Source organism: Rhineura floridana, chromosome 18 (genome assembly GCF_030035675.1).
Source record: "Rhineura floridana isolate rRhiFlo1 chromosome 18, rRhiFlo1.hap2, whole genome shotgun sequence".
NCBI classification, from domain to species: domain Eukaryota; kingdom Metazoa; phylum Chordata; class Lepidosauria; order Squamata; family Rhineuridae; genus Rhineura; species Rhineura floridana.
In genome coordinates this window covers 4,342,877-4,362,275 of record NC_084497.1, presented here as the reverse complement: position 1 = coordinate 4,362,275, position 19,399 = coordinate 4,342,877, and the positions used below count along the sequence as shown (strand labels likewise).

Sequence of the window (19,399 nt, the reverse complement as noted above, 5' to 3'; positions counted from 1 at the left end):
CCTGGCTAGCCAGGTACAGCATTTGCAACCCTGGGGAGCTCCATGTGTAAATCACAAGGGGACACAGTCTAAGAGAAATTTCCATCTAACTGTTTCTGCAGGGCTATTACGCAAAGTGCCTTCTGACAGCCCTGCGGGGCAATTCATAATTGCCCCATCCGTCTGAGGCTGTGTTCACACCATCCATTTAAAGTATAATTAAACTATAATTAAAATACCATGCAGCAACTAGCACCACACAATTGCTACAACTGGCAGGGGGGGGAAATTGTCAAGTGGTTCACCAAGACCTTCAGCAATTTTCAAGTGGTCCATGGGGGAGGAGGGGCGTTTGGAAACCTCTGCTCTATGGAGAGCCATAGCTCAATGACAGAGCATTTGCCTTGTATGGAGAGGGCCCCAGGTTCAATCCCCAATGGCATCTCCCGTGAATTTGTTCATGCCTCATTTAAAGCCATCATGACACCTTCAGGGAGCAAACTCGACAGCGTCGACCTTTCGTAAGTGCAGACTCCACATCTGCACACCCCCTTGCCCCACCCATCCACCCCCGAAAAAGGGCCACTCACTTTTTAACGTTGGCTTCCCCGTTGGGGATCCGCCGCAGCTTCTTCTTCTTCAGGATTTTGACCGCTCTCCTGCAGAGGGTTTCGGAGTCCAGCATCTCCTTTACTTTGCCATATGACCCTTCCCCAAGCAAATCCCCCATCAGGTATTTGCCGATGAGCTTGGCTCGCTTCCGGCGGGGCTGGTAGATCACTTCCGTAGAGTCAATGCGGTGGATGAAAGTGTCCATGCCCACCATCAGTTCGCTTTCGACAAACATGCCCAACTGCTGGGTGTCCTCCATGGCGAAGTAAAACCACCCAAGTCTGCTTTTGTTCCAGTAAGTGCACGCCAAAGGTTTATAAATCCAGTTTCCTGATGTATCCAACACTCCCTTTTAATCCCAACTGTTTTTTTTTGGGGGGGGGGAGAAGAGAAGAAGGATGTTCAATGGAGGTAAATGGGGAATTCCCAAAACGATTGTACAAATGGTTTTAACTTAAATTGAAAAATAAAAGCCTATGAGAACTTCTCTCTCAAACCCAGGAGAGTTCTGCAGAGATCCAGCACCTCGTTCTAATACTTCAGCGCCTCTTTTTTTACAGAGCGTGTGCAGGGCGGGGAAATCAACTAAGTTGTTTTCTAGTTTCTAGTTAGCTTGAACTTTAAAATATCTCGTTTTTCTGCTCAAAGTCTTTCACGTTAAGCTCTTCTCCTTTGGAAGTCTGAGCGTCTTCTCCTTCCTTGACAACTAAGTCATCTTCAAAAGGTGCCCTGCACTTGAAAATGGAAAACTAGTCTCTTGAGGGATGGTCCATCGCTAGCAGGGCACGGCAGCTCCCATTTTCCAAAACCGTGATGTGAAGGATTAAGCCCCCTCCCCCCCGACTTCTACCGCTCTCACCACCCAGGTATGACTTCTGATAAGGATCTTCTCAGCCGTTCGGAAGTTGAAACCAAGTCTCTTTAAAGGAATTTTCAATACTGATTTTCACTGTGTCTCTTTCTCCCTTGACAAAGGTTCGAGGCCTTCCGTGCCTAGTATGTATTTCCAGGGGCATCCTTCAACCACCTGGGGTCTACCTGACACATGGTGTGTCACCCCCACTGCTTCAAGTATCAAGGCAGGCAGGCAGGCAATGCAAACCCTATTCAAGTCTCCCAGAACTAAGCACCCTCCAAAAAAAAAAGTGGGGGAAAAGTGAACAAGCTTTCCTGAGGTAGATTCATCAACTCCAGGAATCACTCAGAACAAACGGATCCCATTAATGCCAGACTCCTGGCCTATCTTGCTAATAAAAGTAATTAAGTCCCTTTGTGAACACACACACACATGTATACAAAGTGACATTTATACTTTCTCCTGGAAAGGACAATGGGATGTTCAAAAACCCAGATAGTCAAGGGAAAGTTAACCTTGGCACTTCAGTGGTGAAAGAAAGCAGACCTTTTCCTTGCACAAGTTGGCACTCAGGGAGCAGGAGAGCTGTCTATCAGGTGGGGAGAATGATGGGGGGGGAGCTGGCCCTTTCTTCCTAAATCACTAACGGGAACTTCCTTTTTGTAGAGAATAATCACCAAGAGAAAGTATCTTGACAAGATTAGCACCCCCCCACACACACAAAGGAGTCCTCGAGTGGGGCTTCTTCTCTGTCTCTCAAGTAGTATGGGAGCGAGATGACCCCACCCTTGGCAAGACTCTCACAGTGTTACCACCCCACAGCCCTGCTCCGTGAGGGTGCTGCCACTTCCTCTGCAATAGGAGGGATGGTGAGGAAATCTGTAAAATGGAGGGAGGGGCTGTTCCCAAATGTACACTCACTAAAGAGCAAAAAGGGAGAGAGAACACCTGCCCCTTGCTCAGCCAAAACAAGAACAAGGGCTTTAAAACAGAAACCAACTGCCAAATGGGATGGGGGGGCAGTTACTACTTCTGAATGGGGGCAATTAATAGGGCTATTCCAAAAGCTGATCACTCTCCACAAAGAGAAATAGAGGGAGGGGGTGAGGATGAGACGATCTGACCCCAACTGGAGGAGTAAGAGAAGCCAATAACAAGGAGAGAAGCAAGGATCTTTCCTTCTCTGAAGAGTCTCTAAATTGGGGAAAAAAGAGAAAAAAAGGGAAGTCAGTTAATGGACACCTCTCCCTAAAATATCACAAACACATTCTTCACTCTCATCCCACTTTCTAACAGGAAGAATAAGTAACCGAACAGCAAAAGGAAGAATCCTTCCTCCTCAAGAAGGCAGTTATCACTCCTCCCCAAAGGAAACGGGGTAAGTTAAGAGCCTCCTTTCCCCACGACATCCATCTTAAAAAGGAAGGGGAGGGAAGGATGCTTCTTTAAGAAGGTTCTCTACCTGTCACCCCCAAAAATGGGGCAATAAAAGGGTTCCCTACAACTTCCCTAACAGGAGAAGAAACTTTCCTACCCAAAAAGGGTCACTAATTGGCAGCCCACCCCCACTCCCCAAATGGGAGTGAATTAATCAATGGGCTCCCTTCCCCACTGCATACATCTGTTAAAAACTGGGGAACAAACTTTCCTCTTTTGGGGAGGGGAGCAAGGAAGAACGTCAAAAATTGCCCGCACCAAAGAGGAGTATATTGTCTACCTATCAATATACGGATCTGCCACAAAAAAAGGCAAACCCCCAAACTAAGAGGTCCAAGTTGACAGGTAACACCCTACTTAAATAAAGATATAAATAAGCTTATTCAACAGACCCACACACAGATCCCCTCTCAAACTTCCATCTCTTTGTCTCTCACACACGCACACAGACTTCAAATAAATATGGGAGGCGGCTGTCGTTTATTATACCCCCCCAAAAAAACATACTAGGCCCAAGCCTTCCCCTAAAGTAGGGTTAGGGGAGTCAAGAGTAAAAGGGGGGCTGCTGCTTTTCCGATCCCTCTCCCTTGAGGCTGGAGGGGGTGAGGGGGCTGCCGCTACCCAAAAGGGAGGCAAAAGGGGGTCGGCTACCCCACTCCGCTAACTACGTCAAGCCGATCGCCCTCTCGCCTTGCCTTCCTGCCGCCGCAGCTAACACGCCGCCGCCATTTTGTTTACCTCCCCCCTCCTTCTCCTCTGTCACCCGTCCCTCGCGCACGCGCACTACTCCCTCGCGCCATGCGCGCCGCCATTGGCTGAAGGAAGGGGAAGAAACGGCCGCCGCCACCTCCTGCTCGTGCTTCTCCTCTTTCCCGTCCCCGCCCCTCCGCTCATGTGGCCTCCGATTGGCTAAACGGCGCCTTTGCTGCCTCCTCAAAGTAGGAGGAGGAGGAGGGGAGGACGATGATTGGACGGGAGGGAGGCGGGGCGAAAGGAGGGAGCGTTGAGGGAGAGGGAAGGGGTTGCCATGGTAACGCGTGAGGAGAGTTGAGAAGATGAAGGCTTAAACCCGGGGGAAGGCCGCTCGCGTCCACCCGGCCGGCTGCCGTCGCTCCCTCAGTCTGGACACGCGCCCACGGCCGCGAAGGGCAGGCAAGGCAGGTCGGAGGGCCGCGCGGCGCAAGGCCGGAGCCAGTCACTCGACGTGGAGGCAGCGCTGTTCCTATTAATATGCTGTACTGCCTTTAATTATTTCAGGTATTGCCATTACATGTAACCTCGGAATAAGGTGAAAGCTAATCCAGCGTACGCTATGGATACACTTGAACGTCTGAATTTCCGAGAAGCTTTAAATAATGTTTAAGTAATTTTTGATGGTGCTTATTTTGGCTCTCCGTGTTCGCGAAAAGGCACCACATGAGGGAATGATGGGAGAGAAAATTAATGATTGCCTCAGATTTTGGTTTATGTTTTCTAACGCATTTCCTTTCTTTTCTTACTTGTACAAATCTCCTCTGATATGTTGTTATCTGGTGCTTATTGAAACAACCTTGCTGCATCTAGGACGAAGGGCTAAAGAATGTGAAGCATTTAACTCTAAGATAGTCAAATACACTTTGTTCCCTTAACTAGATCTTCATACTAAGGATTGTGTTTCTGTTAACAATAACACCTTTAGACAGAAATCATCATTTTACCGAGAGGCACCAGGAGACAGGTGTACTTGTCTTATTACTTAGGTTCAAAGCTATTTTCCGTTACCTTGTTGTTGTTGTTTCATATACCCTCATTACCTAAATTACAGAATCCCCCTTAACACTTATCCGAGCCTGGGAAATAAACAGACATGCTCTTTCCCACTGTACTGATCATGGAAGGGGTGATAACACTAGGATAAGATCTTGAGGGAACAGGAAGACAGGAAAAATTAGTCTTCACCTCCTGTCTCCTTCATTACGTATGTTCCTTTAATTATCTGTTTTACATCCCGCTTTGAACATTCTGTCTTTCATCTGTATGCCCTGCTGATCTATGAATTGTTGCTGCTTTCTGACCAAGGTTGCACTCTTGGTTAGGCCGAGAAGCTTCTTTGGGACAGTTGGAACCTTTGATCAAAGAACTATTGTGTTTTGTTGTGTTTCCTTCCTCACTCGATTAAGGGTCCAATCGCAGCTCGTGTCTTACCTGGGGAAGGTGGCACAGCGAGATAGCCATTGAAATCTTGCCCATCACTTCCACAGGTTCATCTACAGAAAACTCCCCACTGGCAGCAGGATTGGCGGAAGGAATGGCAACGTTCAAATCAAGGACCTCAGCTGCTAGAGGCAAAGCACCTGTGGAAGCGGGCGGCGACAACTATTGCAGGTAGCCGGCACGCCCACGCCCTGTTGTACTCCTACACACCCCGCATTGCGTGAACCTGGGGACTGCCGGCTCAGTTCGGCCAAGCACAGACTTTCGGGACGCTGGGGCAGCCAGGAGCTCCAGCTGTAAGAGCAAAACGAGAGAAGAGCCTGTGGGTTACTGCCACGTGGGGCTGGGAGGCATCTGCACCGCCTGAACACAGACCCAGAAGCCAGCCCCGGAGGGCCCTCCCTGACGCGACTGTCATTGCCCTGTCGATCGGTGACCAACCGAAGACGAGTTTGGTAACCCACCACTTGAGGGTTCTCAGACCTGCAGCTCTGGTGCCATCCGCTCACCACCTCTGATGAGGTGGTCTACCACTCCCTTCCACGCCGAGTCACTCTGGCATGCGAGCCTGGGCTTAGCCCAAAGGGACATTGCGGTTCTCTAACAGTCTTGAAAACCCTGTCGCCAGAAATCTCTGCACGGCTGCTGGGACCGCGACGCACCGAACAGGACTCTCCCGAAAGCTATAGCGATCTCCTGGAGCCCATGCCGGGCAAGCTCCATGGATTTGTCCCCTTTGGGACTTCCGTAGGGCTTCTTCCTCCAGATCTACCCGTCTTTGCCCACCGTCGGTAGACCGGGGCTCCCACACGGACTCTGTCAGTTCCCTCCACATCTTCCCCAGATCTGTCTCCAGATCTACCCATGGGGGGTGGGGAAGAGGCCTCCTGGTCTAACTACTGCCCCAGGGACTTCGTCGGTCCCCCCACACACACCTTCCCTGAGCGACCTCTAGATTTATGGCCTGTGACGTCCGCGGCAGGGAGAGGGGCTCCTGGCTTCTTAAGAGGCCCTTGGATGAGCTCACGGGTTGGCTGTCTCTGCGGGCAGGCTGCTTCTGCTACTGCTGACCCCCTCCTTTCCTCCCTCCCAACCCGGGAGAGGCTTTGTGAGGTCAGTGAGTGAGCGTCTCTAAGGCTTGCCCTGACCACTGCTTTCCTGGGCGATGTCAGCGGGGAGGGCTTTATGAGGTCAGCCGGTGTGTGTCTCCAGAGGGCCTGCCTGCCTGCCTGCCTGCCTGCCAGCCAGCCAGCCAGCTTGCTGCACCCTTCCTCCCCACTCCGTCCCTTCCTCCCCACTCCGTCCCTTCCTCCAGGAGTAGGGCTGCTAAGTCCAAGTCGGAGGGGAGAGAAAGAAGAGGAGGACAGTCAATCTTCATCACGGGGGAGAGGAAGGGGAGGGGGAGAAGATGCAGTCTAAAACCCATGGAGGAAAGAGGCAGCCTTAATCCCGGGGGGAGGGAAAAAGATGCAAGTTTAAATCCCGGGGGGTGGGGGGGAAATGCAGGCTTCATGGTATGGGGAGAGGGGAAGGGGAGGGGGAAGAGGTGAGGCTCGAGACCCATGGCTAGAGAGGGCCATTGAGTTGGAGCCCAAGGTGCGTGCTCAGGGCCGGCCAATGGCACGGGAGAGGCTCGAGGCCCATGGCTAGAGAGAGCCATTGAGTTGGAGCACTGGGTGTGTGCTCAGGGCCGGCCAATGGCACGGGTGAGGCTGGAGAGAGCCATTGAGTTGGAGCTCTGGGTGCATGCTCAGGGCCGGCCAATGGCACGGGTGAGGCTGGAGAGAGCCATTGAGTTGGAGCCCTGGGTGCGTGCTCAGGGCCGGCCAATGGCACGGGTGAGGCTCAAGAGAGCCATTGAGTTGGAGCCCTGGGTGCGTGCTCAGGGCCGGCCAATGGCACGGGTGAGGCTCGAGAGAATCATTGAGTTGCAGCCCTGGGTGCGTGCTCAGGGCCGGCCAATGGCATGGGTGAGGCTAGAGAGAGCCATTGAGTTGGAGCCCTGAGTGTGTACTCAGGGTCGGCCAATGGCACGGGTGAGACTCAAGAGAGCCAGGGTTGGAGCTCTGTGTGCGTGCTCAGTGCCGGCCAATGGCACGGGTGAGGCTAGAGAGAGCCATTAAGTTGGAGCCCTGGGTGCGTGCTCAGGGCCGGCCAATGGCACGGGTGAGGCTGGAGAGAGCCATTGAGTTGGAGCTCTGGGTGCGTCCTCAGGGCCGGCCAATGGCACGGGTGAGGCTCGAGAGAGCCATTGAGTTGGAGCCCTGGGTGTGTACTCAGGGTCGGCCAATGGCACGGGTGAGACTCAAGAGAGCCAGGGTTGGAGCTCTGTGTGCGTGCTCAGGGCCGGCCAATGGCACGGGTGAGGCTGGAGAGAGCCATTGAGTTGGAGCCCTGGGTGCGTGCTCAGGGCCGGCCAATGGCACGGGTGAGACTCAAGAGAGCCAGGGTTGGAGCTCTGTGTGCGTGCTCAGGGCCGGCCAATGGCACGGGTGAGGCTTGAGAGAGTCATTGAGTTGGAGCCCTGGGTGCGTGCTCAGGGTCGGACAATGGCACGGGTGAGGCTAGAGAGAGCCATTGAGTTGGAGCCCTGGGTGCGTGCTCAGGGCCGGCCAATGGCACGGGTGAGGCTGGAGAGAGCCATTGAGTTGGAGCTCTGGGTGCGTGCTCAGGGCCGGCCAATGGCACGGGTGAGGCTCGAGAGAGCCATTGAGTTGGAGCCCTGGGTGCGTGCTCAGGGCCGGCCAATGGCACGGGTGAGGCTCGAGAGAGCCATTGAGTTTGAGCCCTGGGTGCGTGCTCAGGGCCGGCCAATGGCACGGGTGAGGCTCGAGAGAATCATTGAGTTGGAGCCCTGGGTGCGTACTCAGAGCCGGCCAATGGCACGGGTGAGGCTCCAGAGAGCCATTGAGTTGGAGCCCTGGGTGCATGCTCAGGGCCGGCCAATGGCACGGGTGAGGCTCGAGAGAATCATTGAGTTGGAGCCCTGGGTGCGTGCTCAGGGTCGGACAATGGCACGGGTGAGGCTAGAGAGAGCCATTGAGTTGGAGCCCTGGGTGCGTGCTCAGGACCGGCCAATGGCACGGGTGAGGCTCAAGAGAGCCATTGAGTTGGAGCCCTGGGTGCGTGCTCAGGGCCGGCCAATGGCACGGGTGAGGCTCGAGAGAATCATTGAGTTGCAGCCCTGGGTGCGTGCTCAGGGCCGGCCAATGGCACGGGTGAGGCTAGAGAGAGCCATTGAGTTGGAGCCGTGGGTGCGTACTCAGGGTCGGCCAATGGCACGGGTGAGACTCAAGAGAGCCAGGGTTGGAGCTCTGTGTGCGTTCTCAGTGCCGGCCAATGGCACGGGTGAGGGTAGAGAGAGCCATTAAGTTGGAGCCCTGGGTGCGTGCTCAGGGCCGGCCAATGGCACGGGTGAGGCTGGAGAGAGCCATTGAGTTGGAGCTCTGGGTGCATGCTCAGGGCCGGCCAATGGCATGGGTGAGGCTCGAGAGAGCCATTGAGTTGGAGCCCTGGGTGCGTGCTCAGGGTCGGACAATGGCACGGGTGAGGCTAGAGAGAGCCATTGAGTTGGAGCCCTGGGTGCGTGCTGAGGGCCGGCCAATGGCACGGATGAGGCTCAAGAGAGCCATTGAGTTGGAGCCCTGGGTGCGTGCTCAGGGCCGGCCAATGGCACGGGTGAGGCTAGAGAGAGCCATTGAGTTGAAGCCCTGGGTGCGTACTCAGGCTTGGCCAATGGCACGGGTGAGACTCAAGAGAGCCAGGATTGGAGCTCTGTGTGCGTGCTCAGGGCCGGCCAATGGCACGGGTGAGGCTTGAGAGAGTCATTGAGTTGGAGCCCTGGGTGCGTGCTCAGGGTCGGCCAATGGCACGGGTGAGGCTAGTGAGAGCCATTGAGTTGGAGCCCTGGGTGCGTGCTCAGGGCTGGCCAATGGCACGGGTGAGGCTCGAGGGAACCATTGAGTTGGAGCCCTGGGTGCGTGCTCAGGGCCGGCCAATGGCACGGGTGATGCTAGAGAGAGCCATTGTGTTGGAACCCTGGGTGCATGCTCAGGGTCGGCCAATGGCATGGGTGAGGCTAGAGAGAGCCATTGAGTTGGAGCCCTGGGTGCGTGCTGAGGGCCGGCCAATGGCACGGATGAGGCTCAAGAGAGCCATTGAGTTGGAGCCCTGGGTGCGTGCTCAGGGCCGGCCAATGGCACGGGTGAGGCTAGAGAGAGCCATTGAGTTGGAGCCCTGGGTGCGTACTCAGGCTTGGCCAATGGCACGGGTGAGACTCAAGAGAGCCAGGATTGGAGCTCTGTGTGCGTGCTCAGGGCCGGCCAATGGCACGGGTGAGGCTTGAGAGAGTCATTGAGTTGGAGCCCTGGGTGCGTGCTCAGGGTCGGCCAATGGCACAGGTGAGGCTAGTGAGAGCCATTAAGTTGGAGCCCTGGGTGCGTGCTCAGGGCCGGCCAATGGCACGGGTGAGGCTGGAGAGAGCCATTGAGTTGGAGCCCTGGGTGCGTGCTCAGGGTCGGACAATGGCACGGGTGAGGCTCGAGAGAATCATTGAGTTGCAGCCCTGGGTGCGTGCTCAGGGCCGGCCAATGGCACGGGTGAGGCTAGAGAGAGCCATTGAGTTGGAGCCGTGGGTGCGTACTCAGGGTCGGCCAATGGCACGGGTGAGACTCAAGAGAGCCAGGGTTGGAGCTCTGTGTGCGTTCTCAGTGCCGGCCAATGGCACGGGTGAGGCTAGAGAGAGCCATTAAGTTGGAGCCCTGGGTGCGTGCTCAGGGTCGGACAATGGCACGGGTGAGGCTAGAGAGAGCCATTGAGTTGGAGCCCTGGGTGCGTGCTGAGGGCCGGCCAATGGCACGGATGAGGCTCAAGAGAGCCATTGAGTTGGAGCCCTGGGTGCGTGCTCAGGGCCGGCCAATGGCACGGGTGAGGCTAGAGAGAGCCATTGAGTTGGAGCCCTGGGTGCGTACTCAGGCTTGGCCAATGGCACGGGTGAGACTCAAGAGAGCCAGGATTGGAGCTCTGTGTGCGTGCTCAGGGCCGGCCAATGGCACGGGTGAGGCTTGAGAGAGTCATTGAGTTGGAGCCCTGGGTGCGTGCTCAGGGTCGGCCAATGGCACAGGTGAGGCTAGTGAGAGCCATTAAGTTGGAGCCCTGGGTGCGTGCTCAGGGCCGGCCAATGGCACGGGTGAGGCTGGAGAGAGCCATTGAGTTGGAGCCCTGGGTGAGTGCTCAGGGCCGGCCAATGGCACGGGTGAGGCTCGAGAGAGCCATTGAGTTGGAGCCCTGGGTGCGTGCTCAGGGCCGGCCAATGGCACGGGTGAGGCTAGAGAGAGCCATTGTGTTGGAACCCTGGGTGCATGCTCAGGGTCGGCCAATGGCACGGGTGAGGCTGGAGAGAATCATTGAGTTGGAGCCCTGGGTGCGTGCTCAGGGCCAGCCAATGGCACGGGTGAGGCTGGAGAGAGCCATTGAGTTGGAGCCCTGGGTGCGTGCTCAGAGCCGGCCAATGGCACGGGTGATGCTAGAGAGAGCCATTGTGTTGGAACCCTGGGTGCATGCTCAGGGTCGGCCAATGGCATGGGTGAGGCTAGAGAGAATCATTGAGTTGGAGCCCTGGGTGCGTGCTCAGGGCCGGCCAATGGCACGGGTGAGACTGGAGAGAGCCATTGAGTTGGAGCCCTGGGTGCGTGCTCAGGGCCGGCGAATGGCACGGGTGACGCTTGAGGCCCATAGCTAGAGAGAGCCATTGAGTTACAGCCCTGGGTGCGTGCCCAGGGGCCGACCAATGGCACGGGTGAGGCTGGAGAGAGCCATTGAGTTGGAGCCCTGGGTGCGTGCTCAGGGTCGGACAATGGCACGGGTGAGGCTTGAGAGAGCCATTGAGTTGGAGCCCTGGGTGTGTGCTCAGGGCCGGCCAATGGCACGGGTGAGACTCAAGAGAGCCAGGGTTGGAGCTCTGTGTGCGTGCTCAGTGCCGGCCAATGGCACGGGTGAGGCTAGAGAGAGCCATTAAGTTGGAGCCCTGGGTGCGTGCTCAGGGCCGGCCAATGGCACGGGTGAGGCTGGAGAGAGCCATTGAGTTGGAGCTCTGGGTGCGTCCTCAGGGCCGGCCAATGGCACGGGTGAGGCTCGAGAGAGCCATTGAGTTGGAGCCCTGGGTGTGTACTCAGGGTCGGCCAATGGCACGGGTGAGACTCAAGAGAGCCAGGGTTGGAGCTCTGTGTGCGTGCTCAGGGCCGGCCAATGGCACGGGTGAGGCTCGAGAGAATCATTGAGTTGCAGCCCTGGGTGCGTGCTCAGGGCCGGCCAATGGCACGGGTGAGGCTAGAGAGAGCCATTGAGTTGGAGCCGTGGGTGCGTACTCAGGGTCGGCCAATGGCACGGGTGAGACTCAAGAGAGCCAGGGTTGGAGCTCTGTGTGCGTTCTCAGTGCCGGCCAATGGCACGGGTGAGGCTAGAGAGAGCCATTAAGTTGGAGCCCTGGGTGCGTGCTCAGGGCCGGCCAATGGCACGGGTGAGGCTGGAGAGAGCCATTGAGTTGGAGCTCTGGGTGCGTGCTCAGGGCCGGCCAATGGCATGGGTGAGGCTCGAGAGAGCCATTGAGTTGGAGCCCTGGGTGCGTGCTCAGGGTCGGACAATGGCACGGGTGAGGCTAGAGAGAGCCATTGAGTTGGAGCCCTGGGTGCGTGCTGAGGGCCGGCCAATGGCACGGATGAGGCTCAAGAGAGCCATTGAGTTGGAGCCCTGGGTGCGTGCTCAGGGCCGGCCAATGGCACGGGTGAGGCTAGAGAGAGCCATTGAGTTGGAGCCCTGGGTGCGTACTCAGGCTTGGCCAATGGCACGGGTGAGACTCAAGAGAGCCAGGATTGGAGCTCTGTGTGCGTGCTCAGGGCCGGCCAATGGCACGGGTGAGGCTTGAGAGAGTCATTGAGTTGGAGCCCTGGGTGCGTGCTCAGGGTCGGCCAATGGCACGGGTGAGGCTAGTGAGAGCCATTAAGTTGGAGCCCTGGGTGCGTGCTCAGGGCCGGCCAATGGCACGGGTGAGGCTGGAGAGAGCCATTGAGTTGGAGCCCTGGGTGAGTGCTCAGGGCCGGCCAATGGCACGGGTGAGGCTCGAGAGAGCCATTGAGTTGGAGCCCTGGGTGCGTGCTCAGGGCCGGCCAATGGCACGGGTGAGGCTAGAGAGAGCCATTGTGTTGGAACCCTGGGTGCATGCTCAGGGTCGGCCAATGGCACGGGTGAGGCTGGAGAGAATCATTGAGTTGGAGCCCTGGGTGCGTGCTCAGGGCCAGCCAATGGCACGGGTGAGGCTGGAGAGAGCCATTGAGTTGGAGCCCTGGGTGCGTGCTCAGGGCCGGCCAATGGCACGGGTGATGCTAGAGAGAGCCATTGTGTTGGAACCCTGGGTGCATGCTCAGGGTCGGCCAATGGCATGGGTGAGGCTAGAGAGAATCATTGAGTTGGAGCCCTGGGTGCGTGCTCAGGGCCGGCCAATGGCACGGGTGAGACTGGAGAGAGCCATTGAGTTGGAGCCCTGGGTGCGTGCTCAGGGCCGGCGAATGGCACGGGTGACGCTTGAGGCCCATAGCTAGAGAGAGCCATTGAGTTACAGCCCTGGGTGCGTGCCCAGGGGCCGACCAATAGCACGGGTGAGGCTCGAGAGAGCCATTGAGTTGGAGCCCTGGGTGCGTGCTCAGGGCTGGCCAATGGCACGGGTGAGGCTCGAGGGAACCATTGAGTTGGAGCCCTGGGTGCGTGCTCAGGGCCGGCCAATGGCACGGGTGATGCTAGAGAGAGCCATTGTGTTGGAACCCTGGGTGCATGCTCAGGGTCGGCCAATGGCATGGGTGAGGCTAGAGAGAATCATTGAGTTGGAGCCCTGGGTGCGTGCTCAGGGCCGGCCAATGGCACGGGTGAGACTGGAGAGAGCCATTGAGTTGGAGCCCTGGGTGCGTGCTCAGGGCCGGCGAATGGCATGGGTGACGCTTGAGGCCCATAGCTAGAGAGAGCCATTGAGTTACAGCCCTGGGTGCGTGCCCAGGGGCCGACCAATAGCACGGGTGAGGCTCGAGAGAGCCATTGAGTTGGAGCCCTGGGTGCGTGCTCAGGGCTGGCCAATGGCACGGGTGAGGCTCGAGGGAACCATTGAGTTGGAGCCCTGGGTGCGTGCTCAGGGCCGGCCAATGGCACGGGTGAGGCTGGAGAGAGCCATTGAGTTGGAGTCCTGGGTGCGTGCTCGGGGTCGGCCAATGGCACGGGTGAGGCTAGTGAGAGCCATTGAGTTGGAGCCCTGGGTGCGTGCTCAGGGCTGGCCAATGGCACGGGTGAGGCTCGAGGGAACCATTGAGTTGGAGCCCTGGGTGCGTGCTCAGGGCCGGCCAATGGCACGGGTGATGCTAGAGAGAGCCATTGTGTTGGAACCCTGGGTGCATGCTCATGGTCGGCCAATGGCATGGGTGAGGCTAGAGAGAATCATTGAGTTGGAGCCCTGGGTGCGTGCTCAGGGCCGGCCAATGGCACGGGTGAGACTGGAGAGAGCCATTGAGTTGGAGCCCTGGGTGCGTGCTCAGGGCCGGCGAATGGCACGGGTGACGCTTGAGGCCCATAGCTAGAGAGAGCCATTGAGTTACAGCCCTGGGTGCGTGCCCAGGGGCCGACCAATAGCACGGGTGAGGCTCGAGAGAGCCATTGAGTTGGAGCCCTGGGTGCGTGCTCAGGGCTGGCCAATGGCACGGGTGAGGCTCGAGGGAACCATTGAGTTGGAGCCCTGGGTGCGTGCTCAGGGCCGGCCAATGGCACGGGTGAGGCTGGAGAGAGCCATTGAGTTGGAGTCCTGGGTGCGTGCTCAGGGCCGGCCAATGGCACGGGTGAGGCTGGAGAGAACCATTGAGTTGGAGCCCTGGGTGCGTGCTCAGGGCCAGCCAATGGCACGGGTGAGGCTCAAGAGATCCATTGAGTTGGAGCCCTGGGTGCGTGCTCAGGGCCGGCCAATGGCACGGGTGAGGCTGGAGAGAGCCATTGAGTTGGAGCCCTGGGTGCGTGCTCAGGGCCAGCCAATGGCACGGGTGAGGCTGGAGAGAGCCATTGAGTTGGAGCCCTGGGTGCGTGCTCAGGGCCGGCCAATGTCACGGGTGAGACTCGAGAGAGCCATTGAGTTGGAGCCCTGGGTGCGTGCTCAGGGTCGGACAATGGCACGGGTGAGGCTAGAGAGAGCCATTGAGTTGGAGCTCTGGGTGCGTGCTCAGGATCGGCCAATGGCACGGGTGAGGCTCAAGAGAGCCATTGAGTTGGAGTCCTGGGTGCGTGCTCAGGGCCGGCCAATGGCACGGGTGAGGCTCGAGAGAATCATTGAGTTGCAGCCCTGGGTGCGTGCTCAGGGCCGGCCAATGGCACGGGTGAGGCTAGAGAGAGCCATTGAGTTGGAGCCGTGGGTGCGTACTCAGGGTCGGCCAATGGCACGGGTGAGACTCAAGAGAGCCAGGGTTGGAGCTCTGTGTGCGTTCTCAGTGCCGGCCAATGGCACGGGTGAGGCTAGAGAGAGCCATTAAGTTGGAGCCCTGGGTGCGTGCTCAGGGCCGGCCAATGGCACGGGTGAGGCTGGAGAGAGCCATTGAGTTGGAGCTCTGGGTGCGTGCTCAGGGCCGGCCAATGGCATGGGTGAGGCTCGAGAGAGCCATTGAGTTGGAGCCCTGGGTGCGTGCTCAGGGTCGGACAATGGCACGGGTGAGGCTAGAGAGAGCCATTGAGTTGGAGCCCTGGGTGCGTGCTGAGGGCCGGCCAATGGCACGGATGAGGCTCAAGAGAGCCATTGAGTTGGAGCCCTGGGTGCGTGCTCAGGGCCGGCCAATGGCACGGGTGAGGCTAGAGAGAGCCATTGAGTTGGAGCCCTGGGTGCGTACTCAGGCTTGGCCAATGGCACGGGTGAGACTCAAGAGAGCCAGGATTGGAGCTCTGTGTGCGTGCTCAGGGCCGGCCAATGGCACGGGTGAGGCTTGAGAGAGTCATTGAGTTGGAGCCCTGGGTGCGTGCTCAGGGTCGGCCAATGGCACAGGTGAGGCTAGTGAGAGCCATTAAGTTGGAGCCCTGGGTGCGTGCTCAGGGCCGGCCAATGGCACGGGTGAGGCTGGAGAGAGCCATTGAGTTGGAGCCCTGGGTGAGTGCTCAGGGCCGGCCAATGGCACGGGTGAGGCTCGAGAGAGCCATTGAGTTGGAGCCCTGGGTGCGTGCTCAGGGCCGGCCAATGGCACGGGTGAGGCTAGAGAGAGCCATTGTGTTGGAACCCTGGGTGCATGCTCAGGGTCGGCCAATGGCACGGGTGAGGCTGGAGAGAATCATTGAGTTGGAGCCCTGGGTGCGTGCTCAGGGCCAGCCAATGGCACGGGTGAGGCTGGAGAGAGCCATTGAGTTGGAGCCCTGGGTGCGTGCTCAGAGCCGGCCAATGGCACGGGTGATGCTAGAGAGAGCCATTGTGTTGGAACCCTGGGTGCATGCTCAGGGTCGGCCAATGGCATGGGTGAGGCTAGAGAGAATCATTGAGTTGGAGCCCTGGGTGCGTGCTCAGGGCCGGCCAATGGCACGGGTGAGACTGGAGAGAGCCATTGAGTTGGAGCCCTGGGTGCGTGCTCAGGGCCGGCGAATGGCACGGGTGACGCTTGAGGCCCATAGCTAGAGAGAGCCATTGAGTTACAGCCCTGGGTGCGTGCCCAGGGGCCGACCAATAGCACGGGTGAGGCTCGAGAGAGCCATTGAGTTGGAGCCCTGGGTGCGTGCTCAGGGCTGGCCAATGGCACGGGTGAGGCTCGAGGGAACCATTGAGTTGGAGCCCTGGGTGCGTGCTCAGGGCCGGCCAATGGCACGGGTGATGCTAGAGAGAGCCATTGTGTTGGAACCCTGGGTGCATGCTCAGGGTCGGCCAATGGCATGGGTGAGGCTAGAGAGAATCATTGAGTTGGAGCCCTGGGTGCGTGCTCAGGGCCGGCCAATGGCACGGGTGAGACTGGAGAGAGCCATTGAGTTGGAGCCCTGGGTGCGTGCTCAGGGCCGGCGAATGGCACGGGTGACGCTTGAGGCCCATAGCTAGAGAGAGCCATTGAGTTACAGCCCTGGGTGCGTGCCCAGGGGCCGACCAATAGTACGGGTGAGGCTCGAGAGAGCCATTGAGTTGGAGCCCTGGGTGCGTGCTCAGGGCTGGCCAATGGCACGGGTGAGGCTCGAGGGAACCATTGATTTGGAGCCCTGGGTGCGTGCTCAGGGCCGGCCAATGGCACGGGTGAGGCTGGAGAGAGCCATTGAGTTGGAGTCCTGGGTGCGTGCTGAGGGCCGGCCAATGGCACGGGTGAGGCTGGAGAGAACCATTGAGTTGGAACCCTGGGTGCGTGCTCAGGGCCAGCCAATGGCACGGGTGAGGCTCAAGAGATCCATTGAGTTGGAGCCCTGGGTGCGTGCTCAGGGCCGGCCAATGGCACGGGTGAGGCTGGAGAGAGCCATTGAGTTGGAGCCCTGGGTGCGTGCTCAGGGCCAGCCAATGGCACGGGTGAAGCTGGAGAGAGCCATTGAGTTGGAGCCCTGGGTGCGTGCTCAGGGCCGGCCAATGGCACGGTTGAGGCTGGAGAGAGCCCTTGAGTTGGAGCCCCGGGTGCGTGCTCAGGGTCGGCCAATGGCACGGGTCAGACTCGAGAGAGCCATTGAGTTGGAGCCCTGGGTGCGTGCTCAGGGCCGGCCAATGTCACGGGTGAGACTCGAGAGAGCCATTGAGTTGGAGCTCTGGGTGTGTGCTTATGGCCGGCCAATGGCTCGAGTGAGGGTGTAGAGAGCCATTGAGTTTGAGCCCTGGGTGCGTGCTGAGGGCCGGCCAATGGCACGGGTGAGACTGGAGAGAGCCATTAAGTTGGAGACCTGGGTTCGTGCTCAGGGCCGGCCAATGGCACGGGTGAGGCTGGAGAGAGCCATTGAGTTGGAGCCCTGGGTGCGTGCTCAGGGCCGGCCAATGGCACGGGTGAGGCTATAGAGAATCATTGAGTTGAAGCCCTGGGTGTGCGCTCAGGGCCGGCCAATTTCACGGGTGAGGCTCGAGAGAGTCATTGAGTTGGAGCCCTGGGTGTGTGCTCAGGGCCGGCTAATGGCACGGGTGAGACTCGAGAGAGCCATTGAGTTGGAGCTCTGGGTGCATGCTCAGGGCCGGCCAATGGCACGGGTGAGGCTAGAAAGAGCCATTGAGTTGGAGCCCTTGGTGCGTGCTCAGGGCCGGCTAATGGCACGGGTGAGACTCGAGAGAGCCATTGAGTTGGAGCTCTGGGTGCGTGCTCAGGGCCGGCCAATGGCACGGGTGAGGCTGGAGAGAACCATTGAGTTGGAGCCCTGGGTGCGTGCTCAGGGCCAGCCAATGGCACGGGTGAGGCTCAAGAGATCCATTGAGTTGGAGTCCTGGGTGCGTGCTCAGGGCCGGCCAATGGCACGGGTGAGGCTGGAGAGAGCCATTGAGTTGGAGCCCTGGGTGCGTGCTCAGGGCCAGCCAATGGCACGGGTGAGGCTGGAGAGAGCCACTGAGTTGGAGCCCTGGGTGCGTGCTCATGGCCGGCCAATGGCACGGGTGAGGCTGGAGAGAGCCATTGAGTTGGAGCCCTGGGTGCGTGCTCAGGGCCGGCCAATGGCACGGTTGAGGCTGGAGAGAGCCCTTGAGTTGGAGCCCCGGGTGCGTGCTCAGGGTCGGCCAATGGCACGGGTCAGACTCGAGAGAGCCATTGAGTTGTAGCCCTGGGTGCGTGCTCAGTGCCGGCCAATGGCACGGGTGAGACTCGAGAGAGCCATTGAGTTGGAGCTCTGGGTGTGTGCTTATGGCCGGCCAATGGCTCGAGTGAGGGTGTAGAGAGCCATTGAGTTTGAGCCCTGGGTGCGTGCTGAGGGCCGGCCAATGGCACGGGTGAGACTGGAGAGAGCCATTAAGTTGGAGATCTGGGTTCATGCTCAGGGCCGGCCAATGGCACGGGTGAGGCTGGAGAGAGCCATTGAGTTGGAGCCCTGGGTGCGTGCTCAGGGCCGGCCAATGGCACGGGTGAGGCTGTAGAGAATCATTGAGTTGAAGCCCTGGGTGCGTGCTCAGGGCCGGCCAATTTCACGGGTGAGGCTCAAGAGAGCCTTTCAGTTGGAGCCCTGGGTGCGTGCCCAGGACCGACGAATGGCACGGGTGACGCTTGAGGCCCATAGCTAGACAGAGCCATTGAGTTGGAGCCCTGGGTGCGTGCCCAGGGGCCCGCCAATGGCACGGGTGAGGCTGGAGAGAATCATTGAGTTGCAGCCCTGGGTGCGTGCTCAGGGCCGGCCAATGGCACGGGTGAGGCTTGAGAGAGCCATTGAGTTGGAGCCCTGGGTGCGTGCTCAGGGTCGGACAATGGCACGGGTGAGGCTAGAGAGAGCCATTGTGTTGGAGCCCTGGGTGCGTACTCAGGGTCGGCCAATTTCACGGGTGAGGCTCGAGAGAATCATTGAGTTGGAGCACTGGGTGCGTGCTCAGGGCCGGCCAATGGCACGGGTGAGGCTGGAGAGAATCATTGAGTTGAATCCCTGGGTGCGCGCTCAGTGCAGTTGAATTTCGCGGGTGAGGCTCAAGAGAGCCTTTCAGTTGGAGCCCTGGGTGCGTGCCCAGGACCGACGAATGGCACGGGTGACGCTTGAGGCCCATAGCTAGACAGAGCCATTGAGTTGGAGCCCTGGGTGCGTGCCCAGGGGCCCGCCAATGGCACGGGTGAGGCTCGAGAGAGCCATTGAGTTGGCGCCCTGGGTGTGTGCTCGGGGCCGGCCAATGGCACAGGTGAGGCTCGAGAGAGCTATTGAGTTGGAGCCCTGGGTGCGTGCTCAGGGCCGGCCAATGGCACGGTTGAGGCTGGAGAGAGCCATTGAGTTGGAGCCCTGGGTGCATGCCCAGGGCCAGCCAATGGCACGGGTGAGGCTTGATTCCCATAGCTAGAGAGAGCGATTGAGTTGGAGCCCTGGGTGCGTGCCCAGGGGCTGGTCAATGGCACGGGTGAGGCTCGAGAAAGCCATTGAGTTGGAGCCCTGGGTACGCGCTCAGGGCCGGCCAATGGCACGGGTGAGGCTAGAGAGAGCCATTGTGTTGGAACCCTGGGTGCATGCTCAGGGTCGGCCAATGGCACGGGTGAGGCTGGAGAGAATCATTGAGTTGGAGCCCTGGGTGCGTGCTCAGGGCCAGCCAATGGCACGGGTGAGGCTGGAGAGAGCCATTGAGTTGGAGCCCTGGGTGCGTGCTCAGAGCCGGCCAATGGCACGGGTGATGCTAGAGAGAGCCATTGTGTTGGAACCCTG

General features: G+C 58.9%; 1 protein-coding gene across 3 annotated transcripts in view; it reads right to left on the bottom strand.

Annotated features, from left to right (window-relative positions):
• STK11 (serine/threonine kinase 11) overlaps positions 1 to 3,714 on the bottom strand; it is a 41,064-nt gene extending 37,350 nt beyond the window's left edge. The window contains exons 1-2 of one of the 3 annotated variants that reach the window (XM_061600735.1): positions 3,623 to 3,714; positions 570 to 2,641 (exon numbers count right to left, since the gene is read on the bottom strand). In XM_061600735.1, the coding sequence (XP_061456719.1) occupies positions 570 to 850 (281 nt within the window). In that variant the 5' untranslated portion in view covers positions 851 to 2,641; positions 3,623 to 3,714. Of the gene's footprint in view, positions 1 to 569; positions 2,642 to 3,505 lie in introns of all 3 variants that reach the window. The other 2 variants (XM_061600737.1, XM_061600736.1) reach the window with 2 other exon arrangements.
• Positions 3,715 to 19,399: the final 15,685 nt, after the last annotated feature.